At 39.1% G+C, this 19,455-nt stretch overlaps 1 protein-coding gene across 7 annotated transcripts in view; it reads right to left on the bottom strand.

Annotated features, from left to right (window-relative positions):
* Nucleotides 1-6,385: 6,385 nt before the first annotated feature.
* kcnt1a (potassium sodium-activated channel subfamily T member 1a) overlaps nt 6,386-19,455 on the bottom strand; it is a 46,061-nt gene continuing 32,991 nt past the window's right edge. For 6 of the 7 annotated variants that reach the window (XM_049466583.1, XM_049466584.1, XM_049466581.1 and 3 more), the window contains 11 exons: nt 18,136-18,308; nt 14,349-14,420; nt 13,454-13,588; nt 12,948-13,059; nt 12,133-12,234; nt 11,946-12,029; nt 11,702-11,830; nt 10,483-10,771; nt 9,987-10,049; nt 9,729-9,813; nt 6,386-9,098 (listed from right to left, as the gene is read on the bottom strand). In XM_049466583.1, coding sequence (XP_049322540.1) covers nt 8,993-9,098; nt 9,729-9,813; nt 9,987-10,049; nt 10,483-10,771; nt 11,702-11,830; nt 11,946-12,029; nt 12,133-12,234; nt 12,948-13,059; nt 13,454-13,588; nt 14,349-14,420; nt 18,136-18,308 — 1,350 coding nt within the window. In that variant the 3' untranslated portion in view covers nt 6,386-8,992. The remainder of the gene's footprint in view (nt 9,099-9,728; nt 9,814-9,986; nt 10,050-10,482; nt 10,772-11,701; nt 11,831-11,945; nt 12,030-12,132; nt 12,235-12,947; nt 13,060-13,453; nt 13,589-14,348; nt 14,421-18,135; nt 18,309-19,455) is intronic. The other variant, XM_049466582.1, reaches the window with a different exon arrangement.

Below are 19,455 nucleotides of genomic sequence, written 5' to 3'. Positions count from 1 at the left end.
GCCAGATGTCACATTGTCCAGTCAAATAAATAATCAAAAAATGCATGGAGGCGCTAAATCTTGCGCATGTTTAACCATTTTTAAAGTGTATGTGGCCATTCTATACAAAAACTCGTCCAGTGCAATATTTGTGTAAGTTAAAAACTTAAAATAAAATAAACAAATAGGATGAAAATCGTAACTTATCTGGCAACCTTAGTCCTAACTAAAGTAGCAACGCTACTTGAGTTTGGCAGGAGACAAGTTCACAGCGCGAAGTTGCTACTAAATGGTAATTCAACTATGAAGCGACGGTTTGAGTCTGGAGCTGAAAAGAAGAAGAAAAAGAAGCAGAAAGATGAGGCCCATGCATCCCTTTCTGGTGAGTAACTTCGATGTTAAAGGTTTAAATAGTTTTGATTACTTCATGTTCAGTGGTGTTGCCTGAGCTAGTTACGTTGGCTTTGCTGATTTGGTAGCTTTAAACGCTTAACTAGAAACTAATCTGGGTATTGCAAGGCATGTGGCACGTTTGCAAATAGTAGTAGTGTAGTTTGAAGATTTTTAGTGACTGATTAATAAACAGAGTAGCCTACCTATTGACTAATGCCGTCAGTGCACTATCCAAATGGTCTGTATGACAGCAGGATCAGACAGCTCTATAGATTTTGACAGGCTGATATAAATACACCACGAATATAAACGATAATTTCATAACCTTTAAGGCTGGCTTGTGTAAATGACGTGTCCACTGCTTAAAATAGACATGCATTTGTTGTTCATTGTATTTATTTTATTATCATGAAGTCTTTATCATATTATTATCATGATGTCTTTATTTATTTGCATAATTATTTGTTCATAGCTCATTTTGTTTGGAATCGACAGCATTTTTATTTAAGTAATTTCTAATGCTGGTGTTAAGAAAGTTATTTATTATTTATACATTATAAATAGTACTCTTGTGCTGTTCTTCACGGTTATTGGCCTTACTTATAACGTTGTAAATATTCACAGTTACATGTGTAATTTTAATAAATAGTAAAATTTTGAGTAAACCTTTTGTGTTTGTGTGTGTGTGTGTTTTTTTTTTTTTTGCGGGGGGCGGGCTCGGCTCCCTGACAAGTTATGCTTAGGGCCTCCAAAACCTTAGCAGCGGCCCTGCTCACCAGAGAGGGCATGGTAGTAGGGTGTTTCTTATAAAGTTGCCAGTGAGTGGAAGCACATGGTGTGTGTGTGTGTGTGTAATTGGGGGGGAGCAGATTGCAAGAGCGTGATGATGAGAACAGGGTTTGGATACAGAATACAAGGCAGTCTAAACCTGCAGCACTGATGCAGAGAGAGAGAGAGAGAGAGAGAGAGAGAGAGAGAGAGAGAGAGAGAGAGAGAGAGAGAGAGAGAGAGAGGGAGAGAGAGAGTACATTAGAGAAAGAAAGAGATGAAATGAGAAGGAAAAAAGGAAACAGAGACAGTGGTTAAGAGGAAGAGAGAGAGGTGTGTATTTATCTTGTTACTCTCAAGTTTGCTCAGGTTCAGTGAACAGTTCCATTAAAGTGTTCCATTAATCAAAATCCCTCCCACTCACTCTCACACACACACACTATCCCAACTCCGTTCACACGCCTCCCTGTCTCACCCTCTTGCTCAGACCTGTCGACCGAAACCAGCGTGCAGAGTAAGAGTGCCAGAACCCCAGTGTGCGTGCATGTGTGTGTGTGAAGCAGACCTAAAACCCTTAGGTTTGGCACACAGTCTAAGCCTGAACTGACACACCTTTACACTCACTGCAGCTTTCATTCAATTCATTCATGCATGTTTGTGTGTGTGTGTGTGTGTGTGTGAATAAAGAGAGTTCTGCAGAGTTTCGCTTGCTTTTATTGCATCACAAAATCAAAACATTAAAATTATTAAACTTGCACTGATACAAACTGTACAGTTGTCTGTGCACGCACACACACATACATATCGACCCATACAGGCCTAAATCTAGCAGCAGTAACAAATCTAGAAACATTAAAGGTGCATTAAGTCACTTTTTCATACTCTAGCTGTAGGCACAGATCTGCTCTCAAAAAAGGCACTACAAAGGGTTCTTTAAGTGGTACCACAGGGCTGATCGAATCTGAAACAGCACTGTTCCGGAGTATTTTTCACATGGACACTGTTTGGAAGGGAACACTTACATACCAGGCTAGTCCCAGTTTTTTCAGCACCGTTAGTTCACCACACTTGTGGCCACATAACTGTTCAGTGGGAGGACAGATTGAGGGATCTGCTTATTGGCTGTAGGTCAGCATGCTAATATTGCGAGACAAGCCTAGTTGCTGGCATGCTAACACAGCAGAATTTATCTTGGATGAGCCTGGTAACTGGTCTGGTAACATAGCAATAGCAATGTTGCATGCGCCTGTTAGCCGGCATGCTAGAGCCACACTGACTTTTTAAAACCTTTTTAAAGGGTAAAGTGGCAGACTCCACCCTCAGCTCAAATTCAAACAAGACAAAAAAATGGGAGGGGTAGATTGGGAGGGGCACTGGGTGATATATGGGTTTAGAGGCAGGGTTTGATGGTTGGATGTCAGCAGGGAGGTGGTATTATTGATTAACTGATCCTGACCTCACTAACACTCTATTAGCTCTTGTTGCTGTATGCAATCAAATCCTCACAGCAATAACTAGCTTTCCCTGGACAGTAAAGACAATTACTCCAAAAATTGGCTTTTTTAAAACCTTAGATTTTGCTGAAAACACTACATAAGCATGCATCCTAATACTTTGGCATTGCTCAAAGAACCCTTTGTAGCATCTAATTGTAAAGAGTGTGGTGAGGAAACTATAACACCAGCCCACCATGGGTTACATTTCCTTTGCTTCTCTACATTGAGACACATTCAGTAAACTCTATTATTAAAGGAATACTCATTTATATTCAACCCACAAACAGATTTACTACATAGCCTATAGCCTTAGGACAGTTTGCGCCGTGGAGGCGGGGCCAATCTAGCAGGTCATCTACTATATAATAGACTTATGACCACAGGTGTAAGATGTGCTTTTTGTAAAGATGTTTGTTCAATGAAAAAAATGTGCATTAATATGGCAGAAAAATGAGTAGCCTATTTTATATTTGACAACAATTACTTTGTTCTCATGGTCAGAGCGAGTGTTTATTACCAGTACATTTTGGGTCCTATCTCACACCCTGTGCAACAGGATGCGTTTTCATGCCTCACGCCTGCACCGGTTAAATAGCGACGGAGTTTAGGAATACATCTGCATGGGCATGGTGCTCTGGAAGTGAGGTGTGTTCAGGTAAATTACACTTGCTGCTACCTCCTCCCATGCCTGCTTCACCTCTGGGATCTTTGGTGGATTCCTGCTGTTCCTGTAAATGACCTGCTCACACACCTGAGCAGCATGAATTCGCAGGTCAGTTTCCTGTGTCATTAAAATACCAATCTGCCAAAGTCAGAGTGCACCTGACTCTTAAAGGGAATGGCACGTGAAACGCGGGTTGGTATATTTAACATTACACCCAAAAAAAAAAAAAAAACCCTGATTAATGTATTTTTCAGACTATAAGAGTCACCAGATTGTAAGGCGCACTATCATCAATGAATGTCTAATATCTGGTCTATGTTCATAAAAAAGGTGCACTGGATTGTAAGGTGCATTAAGTGACACTAGTAAGAATGCATTCTTGAAGTCAACAGGGGTGTCGCCATGTTTCCTTTCTAATTCAGCAGGTCTCACCGGCGGGGGGTGTGGGGGGGGGGGTGGGTTGCCTAAGTAAACAAATGTTATTCTTTAAAAAAAAAAAAATCTTTCAAAGTCAAACAAGCACTGAATGTTAATCTACACAGATTTCGCTCCCGAAATTTACAGTAAGCTTAGAATTCTAGTATTTTGTCCAAGGGTGAGCCCCGGTTAGCGCTAGTAAATGGTACCCAATAGTGGTAGACTGAGAAACCCTGAGTGTTCTGGTGACCCAGGGCACCAGCAGCTAATGGTTGGTCCAATGTAGCTTGTTTTATCACGGTAAATGTGCAGACTACAGTCCGATATATTTACTTCTGAACAGCAAAAGAGCTAGCGCTGTGGTTAGCCGCTAACGCTAATGCACTCAGCCTCAGCCCTTTAGAAACTCCACTGATACTCCCTTATAACACTGTACTTCAGCAGAGTGACTTTACTGCTCCTTACAACCTGACTGGTAAAAAAGGCGCACTGACAATTTTTATTATTTACAGGATTTTAAGTGTGCCTTATAGTCTCAAAAATATGGTAATTAAGATCATTATTTTTTGTGTCCTTATGATATTAAACATGCACTGACATGCCCTAAATCAAGCTGTGCCTGCACGTTTGACGGCTTGCCTCAAAAATAGGGCCCCCATATTAATTATTAATAACTTTGTACTAACATATAAACGGTCCATGCAATAACATTCTAACTAATGTTACAGACTGATTACATGTCATTCATAAAAAAGGGAGTACAAAAAACATAAATGAAAGACAAAGTGCTTTACTGTCTCAACTATCTATTTTTCATGTTTTGTAGACCTAAAATGCAAAAATGTACAGTATGTTAATTCATAAAATAAAGATGATCAGATCAAAAATTTTCTAATTTGCCCAGGCTGAGCTTCTAGAGGACTAGAGCTATTATCACATGAGACAAAGATGTTTGGAGGAGTAAATATAAGGCTTTCAGGCTGAATAAAATACAACAGTACCAACTGTTAAGCATGGTGGTGGTAGCATTATGCTCTGGGGTGTTTTGCTGGCAGTTGAATTGACACCTGTTGGCTACAAAAAGAGGTTAGGTTGAAACAATGGAGTATTCCATTAATATTTTTTAGTCCTAATACTTTGGGCAATCAGACTCGCGCCCTGAAAGTGTATCCTGAGTCATACTGTGTGTAGGTTCATCCTACAACAAATAATAAACAATAATAAAACAAATAGAATCTGAAAAGAGCTACATGTAAGATTTGTGAGGCTGAATTTCATGGAATGGCCACTGTGAGATCTTTGAAAACCAATTACAAGTGCTGACTAAGCATTATTATTAACTCATTTCCAGTACAATGGCAGTAAAATAGTGTGTATAGTGTGTAACCTTACATGTAGCTCATTTAAATCATACATTAGCACAATTTCCTACATTAACTTAACAATGAACGTTGTTATTAGCACTATACTGCACAAATCAAAAACTACTCTGTGCGCTTATCAGCTAACATCGCTAACATATGACTAAAAGCCATGCAATAAAAAACCCATGAAGAAGTATTCATATAATGAACATACATTCAGATTAGGAAAATACATGAACATTTACCACGTGTCTGAAAAACATGTTCTACTTTTATCAATACGAGTAATATTCCACCCCTCAGTGTGTGGAACTGAATGTGCGTAGCTTTCCACTGGACTGGACTGGATGAGGACTAAGATCAGTCTCCAGCCTCAGCACACGGTAATGATAGTCACTATAAGTATACACTCACTGTCCACTTTATTACAAACCTAGCTGATACCTAATACAAAACAATGGACAAAATATAAGAGAACTAATGTATACTGGGCAGTTGGTTATGTTTCTTCTGCCTCAGGTAGTCTACAAGCTGGATTTACACTTCATGTCCAAACATTGGCGGACACTTCTTCTAATAAACAAGGTATCTTGACGGTTCACATTCAAAAATGTAAGTGAGCTGTATCTGTGTGTAATGTAAAGAAATCTGTCCCTGAAACATTTTACATGTGCACATTGATATGAGTATAAACTTAGTCTTTTTAGCAACAACAAGAAACTCATATTTGAGAGACGACTTGTAGCTTTATAAAGGGAAATGGATGAGTTAGCAGCTCATATGTGGAGCATCTCTTGCTGGAGTGAAAAATAAACAGCTGGTCTGAAGTACATGCTCAGGTCGCAGAGGTGAAAAAAGGACAGGCGGTTTGCTTTTGCTGTTTTTGCAGCTAAAGCTGCACAGCTGCACCAAGAGATGTGTGGGTACGAGAGAGAAGCATGATGTAGCTCATGCGTAAAAGCAAAAAGACGCATGAATTCCGTGGATTGAATTCATATCAGATTTAGGACCACATATCCTAAAAAGTGACTCATGGCACGTTCACACAGCCATGAAAAAAATAAGAAAATCAGATCTGAGTCACTTCAGCTTGGTAATGTGAACGTAGCCTAAGTTTATTTAAACAGTACCTGATCAAATAGAGCAAACTCTGTTAAGTGCTGGGAGCAGGACGCTGCAGTAAAGTGAGGTAATAAAGAGGGCTATAAAGACCCCAGAATTAGTCCGTAGAGCAGTGAAGAGCTGTGATCTCTGGAGTGATGAACTAATCACCCAACATCAGCACCTCAATAATAATCTCACTCTCAGGACTGAATGCAATTAAATCCTCCTCACACCAATGTTCCAAAATCACACTGCAGTGAAGGTGTTGGTGGTGAAGGGTCAGGCTATCTATTAATACCTCTGATTTCATAAAAAATACTGGATGAGAAAAGCTTGGGGACGTGTACAGTGGACATATGTGTCCAGAGGGTGAAAGTAGAAGGCAGCTGTTTCTATTAAAGTGGACAGTGAGTGTATATAAACATTATCAGATCTGAGATCAGCGAGAAAACAACAATATCTGTTAAGTGCTAGATGCAGGATGCTGCAGTAAAGTGAGGTAATAAAACTATTCTCTGTAATTAGTTCTTTACTGATTTCTAGGGGTTTCTAAAAGTGGCCAGTGGGTGGAACTATGAGTTAAGTGTTCAAAAGTGGCCAGTGTGTGGAGATAGAAGGAAGGGGTTTCTCATAAAGTGGCCGGTGAGTGGAAGTAGAAGGTATCCTAATAAAATGGCCAGTGTGTGGAAGTAGAAGGTAGGGGTTTCTAATAAAGTGGCCAGTGTGTGGAAGTAGAAGGAAGGGGTTTCTAATAAAATGGCCAGTGTGTGGAAGTATAAGGAAGGGGTTTTTAATAAAATAGTCAGTGTGTGGAAGTAGAAGGTAGGGGTTTCTAATAAAGTGGCCAGTGAGTGGAAGTAAAAAGTAGGTGTTTTTAATCAAATGGCCAGTGTGTGGAAGTAGAAGGTATGGGTTTCTAATAAAGTGGCCAGTGTGTGGAACTAGGAGGTAAGTGTTTCTAATAAAGTGACCATTGTGTGGAAGTGGAAGGAAGAGGTTTCTTATAAAGTGGCCAGTGAGTGGAAGTAGAAGGTAGGGGTTTCTAATAAAGTGGCCAGTGTGTGGAAGTAGAAGGCAGGGGTTTCTAAAAAAGTGGCAAGTGAGTGGAAGTAGAAAGTAGGGGTTTCTAATAAAGTGGCCAGTGTTTGAAAGGAGAAGGAAGGGAGTTCTAATGAAGTGGCAAGTGTGTGGAAGTATAAGGAATGGGTTTCTAATAAAATGGCCAGTGTGTGGAAGTGGAAGGAAGAGGTTTCTTATAAAGTGGCCAGTGAGTGGAAGTAGAAGGTATTCTAATAAAATGGCCAGTGAGTGGAAGTAGAAGGTAGGGGTTTCTAATAAAGTGGCCAGTGTGTGGAAGTAGAAGGCAGGGTTTCTAATAAAATGGCCAGTGAGTGGAAGTAGAAGGTAGGGGTTTCTAATAAAGTGGCCAGTGTGTGGAAGTAGAAGGCAGGGTTTCTAATAAAATGGCCAGTGAGTGGAAGTAGATGGTAGGGGTTTCTAATAAAGTGGCCAGTGAGTGGAAGTAGAAAGTAGGGGTTTCTAATAAAGTGGCCAGTGTTCGAAGTAGAAGGAAGCGTTTCTAATATAGTGGCCAGTGTGTGGAAGTAGAAGGAAGGGGTTTCTAATAAAGTGGCCAGTGAGTGGAAGTAGAAGGTATTCTAATAAAGTGGCCAGTGAGTGGAAGTAGAAGGAAGGGGTTTCTAATAAAATGGCCAGTGTGTGGAAGTATAAAGAAGGGGTTTCTAATAAAATGGCCAGTGTGTGGAAGTGGAAGGAAAAGGTTTCTTATAAAGTGGCCAGTGAGTGGAAGTAGAAGGTATTCTAATAAAATGGCCAGTGAGTGGAAGTAGAAGGTAGGGGTTTCTAATAAAGTGGCCAGTGTGTGGAAGTAGAAGGCAGGGGTTTCTAAAAAAGTGGCAAGTGAGTGGAAGTAGAAGGTATTCTAATAAAATGGCCAGTGAGTGGAAGTAGAAGGTAGGGGTTTCTAATAAAGTGGCCAGTGTGTGGAAGTAGAAGGCAGGGTTTCTAATAAAATGGCCAGTGAGTGGAAGTAGATGGTAGGGGTTTCTAATAAAGTGGCCAGTGAGTGGAAGTAGAAAGTAGGGGTTTCTAATAAAGTGGCCAGTGTTCGAAGTAGAAGGAAGCGTTTCTAATATAGTGGCCAGTGTGTGGAAGTAGAAGGAAGGGGTTTCTAATAAAGTGGCCAGTGAGTGGAAGGAGAAGGTATTCTAATAAAGTGGCCAGTGAGTGGAAGTAGAAGGAAGGAGTTTCTAATAAAGTGGCCAGTGTGTGGAAGTAGAAGGTATGTGTTTCTAATAAAGTTGCCTGTGTGTGGAAGTAGAAGGTTGGGGTTTTTAGTAAAGTGGCCATTAAATATTCCTCACACCAATGTTCCAACATCATACTGCAGTGGCTCTGGTGATGGAAGGAGCTCTATATATTTAAATAATATTGTTGACTTTAGAAGAAATGTAGGATGAGCAAATGTTTGGACATGTGTTCAGTAAGGGTCTAATAAAGTGGACAGTGATAGGATCAACCTAAATAGAGCAGTTTCTGGTGAGTAAAAGTGAGGTAAAGTAGTTGTGCTCTGATATCAAGTTCACTGGCGCCCCCTTCTGATTAAAAAGCAGCACCTGTAATTTTAAACTGTAGTTAAATAAACTCTGCCTCCACCTGCTGGTCATGATGCAGCACTGCAGAGTCAGGGGGATTGTGGACCAGCAGGTGTGGACTTTTCACATGATCATTAGAGGGCAGGGATTGATGTGCTGTGCTTTAGGTCGGTTCAGTCAAGTCTATGCTGATTAAACCCGGTTCAGCTCCGGTGTGTCTGGTCTGGACTCTTTGCACTGGCCACGTGTGGTGGGCTCTGCTGGAACATGAGCCAGAGGGTCCGGCCGGATCAGAAAGCTATAGAAAAAAAGACCAAAAAAATCATGTACAGCTCCCTCCGGAATTATTGGCACTCCTAGTTAAATGTGTTAAAAATGTGTTAAAACCTTAAAATAAATTTCGTTTTTATTGCAGAAGCATAATCTGAAAAAATAAATAAGACCTCAACTCAATAGAAAAGCTGTGGAGTGAGCTGAAGAGGAGAGTGCATAGGAGAAGATCCAGGACTCTAGAGGATTTAGAGAGGTTGTGTAAAAAATGAATGGTTGAAGATCCTTATTTCTGTATTATCTTGTGAAGAGTTTTTTTTGCATTGTTGTACTATATTATATTTAAAAGAAAAAGTTTTTTTGAAGCCAAAGAACACTTCTTAACCAGGAGTGCCAATGATTATGGAGGGTGCTGTATATATATATATATATATATATACACACAGCTCCACTTAAAACAATTTCTTTAAAACTACACAAAATCACTCCACAGTTATTCCTGTCAGACTGTACAAACCATGCACGCTGCAAATTCCTACTGGATTAAAAACAATCCACATTTTTTAAATGTCTCCCCTAAAGGAAGCTCTCTGCAATTTCTTTACACCTCATTAAGGGGATCTGCTCCACACTTTAAATAAATGCATGTTATACATACACTACATCATTGAGCTGGAGATGTGTATCCGGTGCTGGGTTGACGAGCACGTAGGAGAGAGAGTTCTGCTGGTCATTCAGCTCACCTGCAACACCAGCACGACATTACACAGAAATCACAGAAATCATTATTTCCTATTGAAAAACGTAAACACTATTAAGTTTTGGTTTTACCAAAACAGCAGCAGAGTATAATTTTAATAACTATAAAAACAATCACTGAGTTAAACCATGCATAAAGAACATTAAAGCATATTACCTTGCAAATAGCCTAAATTCACTCTGTTCATCACATCACTGGCCGTCAGATTAGTGACATCTTCTAGAAGAAAGAGTGAAGACAGTTATAGAGAAACTGGTCATGAAATGAGAGTCTGTCTGGAGCTTTGTCAGTCTGTTAAAAATGTAATTTTAAAAGTTTCAAGAAATGTACATTTAGATTTAGCATTTACCACTATTCTGCTTTCACAGTGTAAATTCATACTGGTTGTTAGAGTATAAGTAATCTAACTAGAGTTAGACCGAACAGGACAACTATTAATAAGACCTCAATCAACTACACAATTACAGCTGTTACTATTATAAACCCTGTAAACACTACACACCCCAGATTCATACTGGATTAAAATAATTCCATAGTTATTACTGTCAACCTTTAAAGACTACACACGCTGCAGATTAATACTGGACAAAACAAATGTAACTGTTAATAAAAGATAATAAATGATGTGTATTAATATTGTAGTAGTGATTACTGAATCCTGTGTGCAGGCCCAGGTGCTGCATGCGGTTTCTGACGAGTTCCGTTAGCTCCTCCCTCTCGGAGCGGCGCGAGGCGCTAAGTTTCGGCAGGGAGGAGAAAAAGGAGGAGTCACTCCTCTTCATGGCCCGCCTACTCAGACGCCTCGTCCAGTGCATGCTCTTCCTTCTCAGGAGCGGGTTCTCTGATTGGTCACTGCTCGAGGAGCTCCGGGTGAGAATTTTCGGCTCCTCCCCCTTTTCCTTGGTGTCTGACCACCCCTCTGAGCTGACTGAATACTGAGACTGTCAAATTCAGACACAAAACACATTTTAATTAGAACTTTACATTACTAGTATTAGCTTATTTGTTACTGATATAGTGATTTATTGTTTATTATATGCTAGTCATTACCCAATATCTTGCATTTAGTAATTAGTTTTCTAAAACTCATCACGTTTTGTTGTTTTGAGTCGGCTGCTGCCTCTGTAGATCTGTATCTGTCTCCCAGCGTCAGAATAAAGCTCTGACTCTGCTCTTCCTCCTGTGTTCTCTATATGAGTGTAGAGAAATGATGTACAGCTGAGGATGTTCACTAATGATTAATATCAGTCACTTGTCCGGGCTTTTTGTTGGTTGGGCTACAGTTTTCTTTGGTCGCGTGAGTTCACGTGATGTGTTTTCTGCCGCGGTAGTTTTATATATAGTGGTTGCACGACTAGTATTTTTTACTAGTCTATTAGCCTCAGGAGATCGCTAAATACATTTATTTATTTGATTTAGGCCAGATTAAAAATGTTTTAGTACAGGTCGATTTAGGATTTTGGAAAAAGAGATTAATTCAAGTATTAAAAAAAAAATCTAAAATTTTATTAAATGAAATGAATTCTTCTTCTTCTTCTTCTTCTTCTCATTATTATTATTAATATTAGCAATAGTATCAGTATTATTACTGTATTATTACTATTTGTAATAGTAATACTATTATTAATCTTACTGATTGATTGATTGTTTTATTCTGTTCATTTTGCATGGAAATCATTGTGTGATTAATATAATTTTCTAGACTGTTTATTAATTTGCAGGATTTTTGTACATGTATATGTGGTCCTGCTCCTGCATGTCTGGATTGATTAAACTCCACTCCTGTAATATATAACTGTTCTAATTTATATATATAACAAGAAAAAAAGACATGTTTAAAAAAACAAAAAAAGTGTCAGTATGTGTTTTACGTCAGATGGCAGGAACATGTGGGATTCGGTGCGGTAGATCCCGATTGGAATTTCTGAACTTGTGGAGCAGAGCTTCTGGAACAGCCTTCCATACGTCCGGATCCACAGATCACTTTCACACACTCGCATCTGAGTGAACACACACACACACACACACACGTCATTTGGACACCCGCAGCAAGCTCTTAATCTGATCACACCAACACGTTTTCTGAACACATACACACACTAAGAACCGACTTACTGCACACAGGTATCCTGATCCGGGAGTGGTGTCCAGCCCCAGCAGCAGCCTGGTGATCAGGATCATGTAGTCCTTCACGAAACTCTAACAAACAAACAAACAATCAACAAATCACATGCAGTATCTCTAATCCCCTTTCAGACTCTCTAAACACCAGAAACACACACACACACACACTCTGAACTACCTGGTAGAGGAGTGTATCCAGCATGCTGATGCTGAAAACTCGGCCAGCAGCGAACGGCAGGCGGAACATAAAGGCCAGGTTGGAACCTTTATCACGCTCCTTCTAAAGATAAAACACACATCAGCACACATTAGAGCTCAAATTGGGCCCAAGAGAATCCAGCCGACCACATACATATTCTGTCTGAGCCTTACCTTACCTAAGCCCCATAATCTGTCATTATGAACCCAAGCCCAATTAAACCTGATATTGTTTTTTGTAAGTACACCGATTACTGATCAGCCTGATTACTATCAGACCTGTTGAATCAAAGAATCATTTACAAGCTGCAGAACCTGTCTTACAACAGGAAGCAGAATAAAAGATCTTAAAAAACAGCAACACATTATGAAGAATCAGAGAAATTTCAAGAAGATATATGTTAGCAATGTTGGTTTGTTATTATCAGTACAGATAAACAAACATCAAAGTAGGAAAAACTTTAAAATTGAAGAGAACACAGTCACCTTCAAAAGGTGTAGATGACGGTGCACCTTACGGGTTTACCAGGTGGTCAATAGGGTCCATTAAAGTGTTTTTAAGATGTTTTAAGGTGTTATGCTGTGTCCAAGTGGTCACTATGGTATCGCAGGTGGACTATATGGGGTTGCTAGGCTGTTCCAAGTTGTTTCTGTGGCATTTTAGGTTGCTAGGGTGTTGCTGCTCTGTTGCAAGGATGCTGCTAGCCGAGGTGGTCTCATAAACACCCCACTTTCAACACCACCAGCACTGACATCAGCAGCCAGACCCTCTGCAGACCCTCTGAACTTTCTCACCTTCTCCAGTCGGGACAGAGCGAGAGAGTAGCTGTCCTTCGCTCTGAACTGCATGAAGCGCATATTAGAGGGATGAGTCAACTCTGTAATGATACTGAGACTGGGAAACAACCTGCACAGAGAGAGATGAGAGAGGAAAAGAAAGAGAAAGACAGAAAGAGAGAGGGAGAGAGGGAGGAAAAGAAGTATGTAGAGCAAAATAGGGAGGGAGAGAAAAAAAGAAAGAGAGAGGTAGACCAAAAGAGAAAAAATGGTGCAGGAAAAAAGGGAAGAGGGAGTAAAGAATAAGAAAGAAGGAAGGAGAGTGGGAGAGAATAGTGAAGAAAATGGGGGAGAAAGAGACGCAAAGCGAAAGAGTAGATGGTAATAAAGAGAGAAAGAGTGTGTTATATACAAAGAGAGGAAAAGAAAATAGAGCTGATTAAAATAGTAAATTAAAAAGGGAGAGAAAGAGAAGTATGAGATTGAGCACATTTACAGAATAGAAGATAGATATGTGTATAGACCTGAACATGGTCTGAACGTTTACAATGGTTTTAGCATCAGCCATGTAGTCCTCCTCAGCACTCATAGTGCTCTCCTTATCCACCACCACCAGATTATCTGCATACAGGACCCCGCACTGCAACAGACTGTCCAAACTGACACACACACACACACACACACACACACACACGTTCAGTCAGGATTTCCACAGATAATATCAACATAAAATGTGAATAAACTGAGGACTAAGGACCCCCTGAATGAAGAAAATTCAACAAAATAAATAATATAAATATAAAACCACTAATCTAATACTGTGTTGCCAAAACAGCCCTAAACATCTGAAGCATGGTCTTTAAATAACGTCTGAAGCTGTTCTGTGGAATCTTGCACCAAGATAGATCTTGCACCAGCATAATCATTAGTGCTATTTGTTTCACCTGGCAGTGGTTTTAATGTTATGGCTGTTTAGCATTGCATGTAGCCAAAACGACAACATCTAAGCTAAACTAAACATATATCTAAACAAATTAAAGTTATAAATTATTTTTTAAATATTTTTTATTTTATTTTATCCCGCTTTTCTCCCCAATTATAGCTATGTTGATTATCCATCCAAGTCAGCCACTGCCTCTTATTGAACTGCTGCTGATGTAGCATCACTGAGCATCCAGTTCTTAGAGAAAAGCACCGAGACTTAGTTCCAATACATCAGCTAACAGATGCCCTTTGCTGATCAACATCACCTCTACCCACCCAGAGAGAGCCAGGCCAATTGAGCTGTCTCAGACTCCGGCAGCTGTTGGCAAGCGGCATAACCACTATTTGAACCAGCGATCTCCTGATCATAGTTGGAGCACATTTTTCCACTACACCACTCTGAGCCCGTAGTTATATTTTATTATAATCTCTTACTTGTCGATGCTTCCGAGCATGTAGTAAACCATTGGGAAGCAGGAAATGGCTTCGAGGAAGTGTTCATCAGGGCTGCACAAAACAGAAAGAACACAGAATGCAGATGGTAACTAGCATTGCTTAAAGTATGTAATATGCAATAGTGGCCAATTAGTAAGCCAATGTTGACATGAAATTAATGTGAATTCCAATATTTTACACAGTTTAAACATTTAAAAAAAATTATTTATAGAAAAACAAAAAGTAATCTGAAAAAGAGGTATTTCACACCAAATAATACAGCTGTGATAGAGATCAAGCAGAATTATCATGTCTATATATGTAGCCAGATAAATGTTTGGTTATAATGATTTGAATCTTGTTTTGCTTAGTTTTGGTTTTGAGATGTAGCCTACAACACATTGTTCATTGTAACACTGCAAACAAACCTGCAAGTACATTGAACTGTAAGGCCCCACAGACTGTTTACATTCTTCTTTGGAATTATTTATATGGTAACATTTTTTATATAGTAAGAAACTGTAAATCTCAGCATTTGTGAGAAATCTTTTGTGAAAACACCAAAAATATGTGCTTCTTGATCTGCGCCCTGTTGATTATTACATCTCAAATGAAGACAAAGTAGTCTAGAATCTTCTGGAAATAACAATATCTGACATATGTGACTGTCTCCTATACATAACTTAAAGGTATTATATCTATTACAGATCACTTGAATCACTTTGCATCACTTATATCAAGCCAACCTTTTAAAAATAAGATATTGTAAATTTGATTCATCAAACCAATGACTGACCATAGACTAATCTAAAACTGGCATAGGCCTCTCTGCTGTTAAAAAAAGAAAAAAGAAAATCGAGAATCTAATCAAATCGAATTGTGACCCTAAAATCAGAAATAAAATCGAATCAAGGATTTAGAGAATCGTGACACCCCTAGTGAACTTCACTGTAAATGAATGCATTTACACACCCAACACCCAGGTTTACTTCGCTTGGGTTGTATCCGTCCTGTGGAATGTCTCTGTCTGTGATCACCTACACATTAAGGACCTCAATCATGCTCTTTTATGTGCATGAATAGAACAATAATTAATAAATAAATAAATTCTCATCAGGAAAAAAAGAGAAAAGCTTTGGAATCGCTGTTCTTTTTCTACACGCAATTATAAATGAGTCATGCAAGGAAATGGGTGCCATTTACATCCATGACTTTTGATGAGAAGCATTTAGCATGAAAATGTGTCGAAGGGTTTCCAAAGGTTAAAGCTATTAGTTCAAGTGTTTCCTTTACCAGGATATGAGGAATACTATTTCATAAATACTATTTACAATCATTAGTATAATTAGTACATTAGGCCCTTTCAACATCACATTTGCATCTAAATTATCACCAAATAAGTGTTATTTTTTATCAAACACTATTATTATAATTAATAATATTACTTTTAAGATTATATATGTCTATCCCTGAGTACATATGATATGTTTAATCTAAATAAAAAACTAATTTAATGTACAAATGTAACTATCTCTATGCATTTCTTTTACTTACCACCCTGTCACACTAATCTGTCTTGTGTATTAATAGAGCACTGTTGTTTTAAAAAATGCCATTACAAAGAGGAAATTACATCATTTGAGGCACAGGAGTAGCAAGGACTTATTTAAGGACTTATATAAAAATAATGTCATTTAGAGCATTTATTTGCAGAAAATTGGGCAATGGCTGAAATAACAAAAAAGATGCAGAGCTTTCAGACCTCAAATAATGCAAAGAAAACAAGTTCATATTCATGAAGATTTTTAAAATCAATATTTGGTGGAATAACCCTGGTTTTTAATCACAGTTTTCATGCATGTCATGTTCTCCTCCACCAGTTTTACACACTGCTTTTGGATGGATAACTTATGCCACTCCTGGTGCAAAAATTCAAGCAGTTCAGCTTGGTTTGATGGCTTGTGATCATCCATCTTCCTCTTGATTATATTCCAGAGGTTTTCATTTTGGTAAAATAAAATAAAATTTAAAGAAACTTATCCTTTTTAAGTGTTGTGGATTAAAAAAACATATTTGCTTTTGTTGAGAATTTTAAAGCTTGCCATGTGGAAATGGCACCTTTTCCATAGAATGTCTCAAATCCATTTAATCCAAAACATTAATAGGTGGATGCCTTTTGTGTTTTAGAAGCTTTGATCAACTGCTTATAACACTTATATAAAAACAAACACTACCCATTAAGAGCCCATCCTAAGTGCCTGTTTACACATTAAAAAATTCACTCTAAATCCCCCTCAACAATTCAAAGTAAAGGCTACTTTCTGTCTTTCTCTCTCCTGCTTTGTTAACTCTCTCAAGGTGCACCGTGGGTCATATTCCTGTTTCTATGCCAACCAATAGACCCGCAGATGGATGATGGCGTGTCTTTATTTGTTAATTTTAGATCAGATTTTCTGTAGAATAAAACTAAATGACTGAATAAGAGATGTTTGACTTGAAAACACACCATCACACACCAGCACATACACACACACACTCTGAAAGGGACATGTTCACGATGGTCAAGGCCATAGAAAGTTTCTGGAGGTGGTGTGAATCATTCTCTTTCGAGTAATACATCTGGATACACAGTTTATGATAAAATATTAAAATAATAAACAGTATTGGTTTTGCACTATAAGGTCCACTTCAAATCCTTTTGATTTTCCCAAAAATCCCAAAAAAAGCCTTATAATCTGGTGCATTTTATGTATGAATTTTATCAGTCAGGTTGTAAGGAGCAGTAAAGCCACTCGACTGAAGGGCAGCGTTATACAGGAGTTTCAGTTTAGTTCTGCAGCACTAAGATTAGAGCAGTAAAAGCATTTGCCGCTAACCGTGCTAAGCGCTAGCTCTTTTGCCGTTCTGAGGTGAGTATTATCAGCCTATAGCCTGCTGCTAGCACTGCTGGAGGAGCATTAGCATTGGCCACTTACCGCACTAAAGGCCATTCAGAGGTGACTACTATCAGACTAGCTTACTAGAACACTCAGGGTTCCTCAGTGTAGCGCTGTCAGGTGGTATTAGCATGTTCCCTAGGCTTGCGCTAGCTGCTAATGTTAGCTGCTAATGCTAATATTGCTCCACCCAGCCTTACTGGAAACCTGGAAATCTAAGCTTACTGTAAATAAATGGAAGCGCTTTACTCACCCAAATAAAAGGATTTTAGGAGAGAAATCTGTGTAGATTAATATCCAGCACTCGTATGACTTAAAAATAACTGTTTTTTAAGAATCAAAGTTTTGTTTTACTTAACTTAGCTTTACAGGTTTCTCAAGACGCGGTGAGACCTGGGTTTCTTTGGTCATTTGCTCTGCCATCAAGCCCTATCCCTTCCCCCTACCCCTCCAGCCTAACAAGAATTGGGACACCACTACCCCTTGGCGTGCACGCGCAAAACAGAGGGGTAGGGCTAAGTGGTAGGGCCAAGGGGTGAAATGGGATTGGGCTTCAGTCTTAAGGAAGAAAAAGTGTGATTAATAGTGATTAATCACAGAATTCTATTATAATTAATTTGATACTATTTGATTTTTTAATTGATTGACACCACTAGAATAAACACATGGTATCGAATTCAAAATGAGACAGTGTCTAAAAAGAAGTGGTGGGTTTGAATCAGAGTCTGTGTGTGTGTGTGTGTGTGTGTGTGTGTGTGTGTGTGTGTGTGTGTGTGTGTGTGTGTGTGTGTGTGTGTGTATGTGTGTGTGTGTGTGTGTATGTGTGTGTGTGTGTGTGTGTGTGTACTCACAGGTTGTCCAGCAGCAGCACTACAGGGTTGAGTTCTCTCCTGGGTCTGTAATATGCTCTCAGAGGAACTATGAAGTTGTAGAGGCCATTTCCCGCTGTCTCCGCTGAGACGATGATGAGCTTGTTTTTGAAGCCGTAAGCTTTAGCATCCTCGTGGCTGACGTGCTCACAACCCTGCAGCAGGCAAAGGAGAGGTATTAGTATAAACAATACTACAGGAAATACAACATTTATACACCAATAAACACAACAGTTCTAAGTTTTTCTTTGTATTTGAAAAACTGTTTAACCACATGATGTTCATTGTAAAAACCTTCTAGTTGTCTTTCCAAATTTTTAACTCTGAAATATAAAATCTCTACATTTCTAGAAAGACTGCTAGTTAAAAATGTAGCACACAGGAAGTGATAAGAACTGTAATTGTTTTGCAAAATTGGGTCTGCTAACACTGAGCCCAGATCAGCCCAGTGGACATTTAAGCAATAATATACTCAAGGTTTGTGCTATAACATGTAATATTTGCACTGCGATCATTGCAATTATACCACAGTTCCATTATCGCTGAGTTAAAGAGGACGAGAAAATATTAATCATTTGGTTTTAAATACTCCGCAAGTTAAAATAGTTCCATTGCTGCTCTGTTTGTAGCTGCGCTGTTTGTTTGTAAGCGCTGCATTGTTGCTAAATTACCTGTATATGATGGAGTAATACATGAAGAGCTTCGGTTACAGTGCATAACCGGCTGATAATTGCAGGGTCGGAACTAACTGTGGTATAATTTGACAATATTTTTTTGCCACATAATCCATCATGTATGCAACCCAAGCATAAAATACATTATTTATTAAACAAAAATGCAAGGGCTTCGAGTGGTCCAGGGGTCTAAAGCGCTGCCACTATGATCGGGAGATTGCTGGTTCAAATCCCGTGCTTGCCATCAGCTGCCGGAGCCCTGAGAGAGCACAACAAGGCTTGCCCTCTCTGGGTGGGTAGATAGAGCTCTCTCCCACACTGTAATGCTACTCGGCAATGATGCTTTAGCAGCAGTTAGAAAAGAGGCAGTGGCTGACTTCACATGTATCAGAGGAGGCATGTGCTAGTCTTTACCCTGCTTGTGTTGGGGCATTACCCATAACGGGGTAAATGCAGCTGACTGGGTGGGACAATTGGCCTAGCTTAATTGGGAGAAAATGGGAAAAAATAAGAAATAAATGTATAAAAAAATGCAAGTGATATAATAAGTGGTCACTTCAGAAATTACCTTTTGATCTTGCACCTGAAAAAATAACTAAATCTGGTTTGGTTTAATAATTTAATGTTT

This window comes from Astyanax mexicanus, chromosome 17, assembly GCF_023375975.1.
Source record: "Astyanax mexicanus isolate ESR-SI-001 chromosome 17, AstMex3_surface, whole genome shotgun sequence".
Classification (NCBI taxonomy): Eukaryota; Metazoa; Chordata; class Actinopteri; order Characiformes; family Acestrorhamphidae; genus Astyanax; species Astyanax mexicanus.
This window is presented reverse-complemented; position numbering and strand designations above follow the sequence as displayed.